This window comes from Pristiophorus japonicus, chromosome 16 (genome assembly GCF_044704955.1).
Source record: "Pristiophorus japonicus isolate sPriJap1 chromosome 16, sPriJap1.hap1, whole genome shotgun sequence".
NCBI lineage: Eukaryota > Metazoa > Chordata > Chondrichthyes > Pristiophoridae > Pristiophorus > Pristiophorus japonicus.
This window is the reverse complement of record NC_091992.1, coordinates 127692976-127696242: the sequence shown is the minus strand read 5'-3', so window position 1 is coordinate 127696242 and position 3267 is coordinate 127692976. Positions and strand designations below refer to the sequence as shown.

Genomic DNA, 3267 nt, shown 5'->3' with positions numbered 1-3267 from the left:
AGGGTTTCTGCCTCTAACACCTTTTCAGGCAGTGAGTTCCAGACCCCCACCACCCTCTGCGTGAAGAAATTTCCCTCATATCCCCTCTAAACCTTCTATCAATTACTTTAAATTTGTGCCCCCTGGTTGTTGATCCCTCTGCTAAGGGAAATAGGCCTTTGCTATTCACTATATCTAGGCCCCTCATAATTTTATACACCTCAGTGAGGTCTCCCTCAGCCTCCTCTGTTCCAATGAAAACAAATCCAGCCTATGGGGTACTGAAGTTGCATGTTCAGTCATGAACTCATTGAATGGCGGTGCAGGCTCGAAGGGCTGAATGGCCTACTCCTGCACCTATTTTCTATGTTTCTATCTAATATGTCCTCCTAGCTTAGATTCTCCACTCCCAGCAACATCCAGTAAATCTCCTCTGTACCCTCTCCAGTGCACTCAACGTCCTCCTGTAATGGGGTAACCAGAACTGCACGCAGTACTCCAGCTGTAGCCTAACCAGTGTTTTATACAGTTCAAGCATAACCCCCTGCTCGTATATTCTATGTCTCGGCTATACACTCTCCTGTTGTCTATTTCCCTCTCCCTTTGCCCATTCCCTGCCCCTTTGCCCCTCCCCCCAATACCCCCATTTCCTCCCCCATTACCCATCCCCCCCATTGCCAGCCCCCGATTGCCCCTCCCCCATTACCCATCCCATTTGCCCCTCCCACATTACCCATCCCATTTGCCCCTCCCCTCATTACCCACCCCCCCATTTGCCCCTGCCCTCATTACCCATCCCCCATTTTCCCCATTCCCCCCCCCCCTCACTCACTCCCGCCCTCTCGCGGATTGAACCGGAAGTGGGTTGGCCGTTGCGCGAGGCGGGCAGGCGCTGACGTCAGAGCTGACGAGGGCGGGGCGGAGCCGAGCCGAGAGAGGGCGCGTCAGCACCCGCGAGCGCGCTCCCGAGCGAGCCCGAGCCGCACCGCCTGAGGGAGCGCGCGCGGCGCCGCTGGAGGAGAGGGAGCGGGAGACGGAGCGGCCGCGATGACAAGGTGGGTCCCCGGCCCCGCGCCCCCTCCCCCCGGCCCCGCGCCCCCTCCCCCCGGCCCCGCACCCCCTCCCCCCGGCCCCGCACCCCGCACCCCTCCGTAAACCGCACTCGGCCCCGCCGTTTCCGTTTTATCCGGGGGCGGGTTACTCGGGGCACATACAAACAATAAAGCATCGAGGCACCGGATTAACGGCGACAGCGGCCCTCGCGTCCCCGATCCCCATTTACCCCCCTTCCCTTCATCTTAACCCCCCCTCATCCTCACCCCCCCTCCATCCCACGTATCCTCACCCTCTACCCCCTCATCCTCTACTCCCTCCCTCATCCTCTACCCCCTCCCTCACCCCCTCCCTCACCCCCTCATCCTCTACCCCTCCCTCACCCGCTACCCCCTCCCTCACCCCCTCATCCTCTACCCCCTCCCCCTCATGCTCTACCCCCTCCCTCACCCGCTACTCCCTCCCTCACCCCCTCCCTCACCCCCTCATCCTCTACCCCCTCATCCTCTACCCCCTCATCCTCTACCCCCTACCCCCTCCCTCACCCCCTCATCCTCTACCCCCTCATCCTCTACCCCCACCCTCACCCCCACCCTCACCCCCTCCCTCACCCCCTCCCTCACTCCCTCATCCTCTACCCCCTCCATCACCCCCTCATCCTCTACCCCCTCCCTCACCCCCTCATCCTCTACCCCCTCCCTCACCCCCTCATCCTCTACCCCCTCCCTCACCCCCTCCCTCACCCCCTCATCCTCTACCCCCTCCCTCACCCCCTCATCCTCTACCCCCTTCCTCACCCCCTCATCCTCTACCCCCTCTTCCTCTACCCCCTCCCTCACCCTCACATCCTCTACCCCCTCCCTCACCCCCTACCCCCTCCCTCACCCCCTACCCCCTCCCTCACCCCCTACCCCCTCCCTCACCCCCTACCCCCTCCCTCACCCCCTTCCTCACCCCCTACCCCCTCCCTCTCCCCCTACCCCCTCCCTCTCCCCCTACCCCCTCCCCCCTCCCTCACCCCCTACCCCCTCCCTCACCCCCTCCCCCCTCCCTCCCCCCTCCCTCACCCCCTCCCCCCTCCCTCACCCCCTCCCCCCTCCCTCACCCCCTCCCCCCTCCCTCACCCCCTCCCCCCTCCCTCACCCCCTCCCCCCTCCCTCACCCCCTCCCTCACCCCCTCCCTCACCCCCTCCCTCACCCCCTCCCTCACCCCCTCCCTCACCCCCTCCCTCACCCCCTCCCTCACCCCCTCCCTCACCCCCTCCCTCACCCCCTCCCTCACCCCCTCCCTCACCCCCTCCCCCCTCCCTCACCCCCTCCCTCACCCCCTCCCCCCTCCCTCACCCCCTCCCCCCTCCCTCACCCCCTCCCCCCTCCCTCACCCCCTCATCCCTCCCTCACCCCCTCATCCCTCCTCCCTCACCCCCTCATCCCTCCACCCCCTCCCTCACCACCTCATCCTCTAACCCCTCCCTCATCCTCTAACCCCTCCCTCATCCTCTACCCCCTTCCTCATCCTCTACCCCCTTCCTCATCCTCTACCCCCTTCCTCATCCTCTACCCCCTTCCTCATCCTCTACCCCCTTCCTCATCCTCTACCCCCTCCCTCATCCTCTACCCCTCCCTCATCCTCTACCCCCTCCCTCATCCTCTACCCCTCCCTCATCCTCTACCCCTCCCTCATCCTCTACCCCTCCCTCATCCTCTACCCCCTCCCTCATCCTCTACCCCCTCCCTCATCCTCTACCCCCTCCCTCATCCTCTACCCCCTCCCTCATCCTCTACCCCCTCCCTCATCCTCTACCCCCTCCCTCATCCTCTACCCCCTCCCTCATCCTCTACCCCCTCCCTCATCCTCTACCCCCTCCCTCATCCTCTACCCCCTCCCTCATCCTCTACCCCCTCCCTCATCCTCTACCCCCTCCCTCATCCTCTACCCCCTCCCTCATCCTCTACCCCCTCCCTCATCCTCTACCCCCTCCCTCATCCTCTACCCCCTCCCTCATCCTCTACCCCCTCCCTCATCCTCTACCCCCTCCCTCATCCTCTACCCCCTCCCTCATCCTCTACCCCTCCCTCATCCTCTACCCCTCCCTCATCCTCTACCCCTCCCCCATCCTCTACCCCCTCCCCCATCCTCTACCCCCTCCCTCATCCGCTACCCCCTCCCTCATCCTCTACCCCCTCCCTCATCCTCTACCCCCTCCCTCATCCTCTACCCCCTCCCTCATCCTC

General features: G+C 64.2%; 1 protein-coding gene across 2 annotated transcripts in view; it reads left to right on the top strand.

Moving 5' to 3' along the window:
- Positions 1–887: 887 nt before the first annotated feature.
- Positions 888–3267, top strand: part of mcrip1 (MAPK regulated corepressor interacting protein 1) — a 28375-nt gene continuing 25995 nt past the window's right edge. Inside the window, exon 1 of one of the 2 annotated variants that reach the window (XM_070858239.1) lies at positions 888–1034. In XM_070858239.1, coding sequence (XP_070714340.1) covers positions 1027–1034 — 8 coding nt within the window. In that variant the 5' untranslated portion in view covers positions 888–1026. The remainder of the gene's footprint in view (positions 1035–3267) is intronic. The other variant, XM_070858240.1, reaches the window with a different exon arrangement.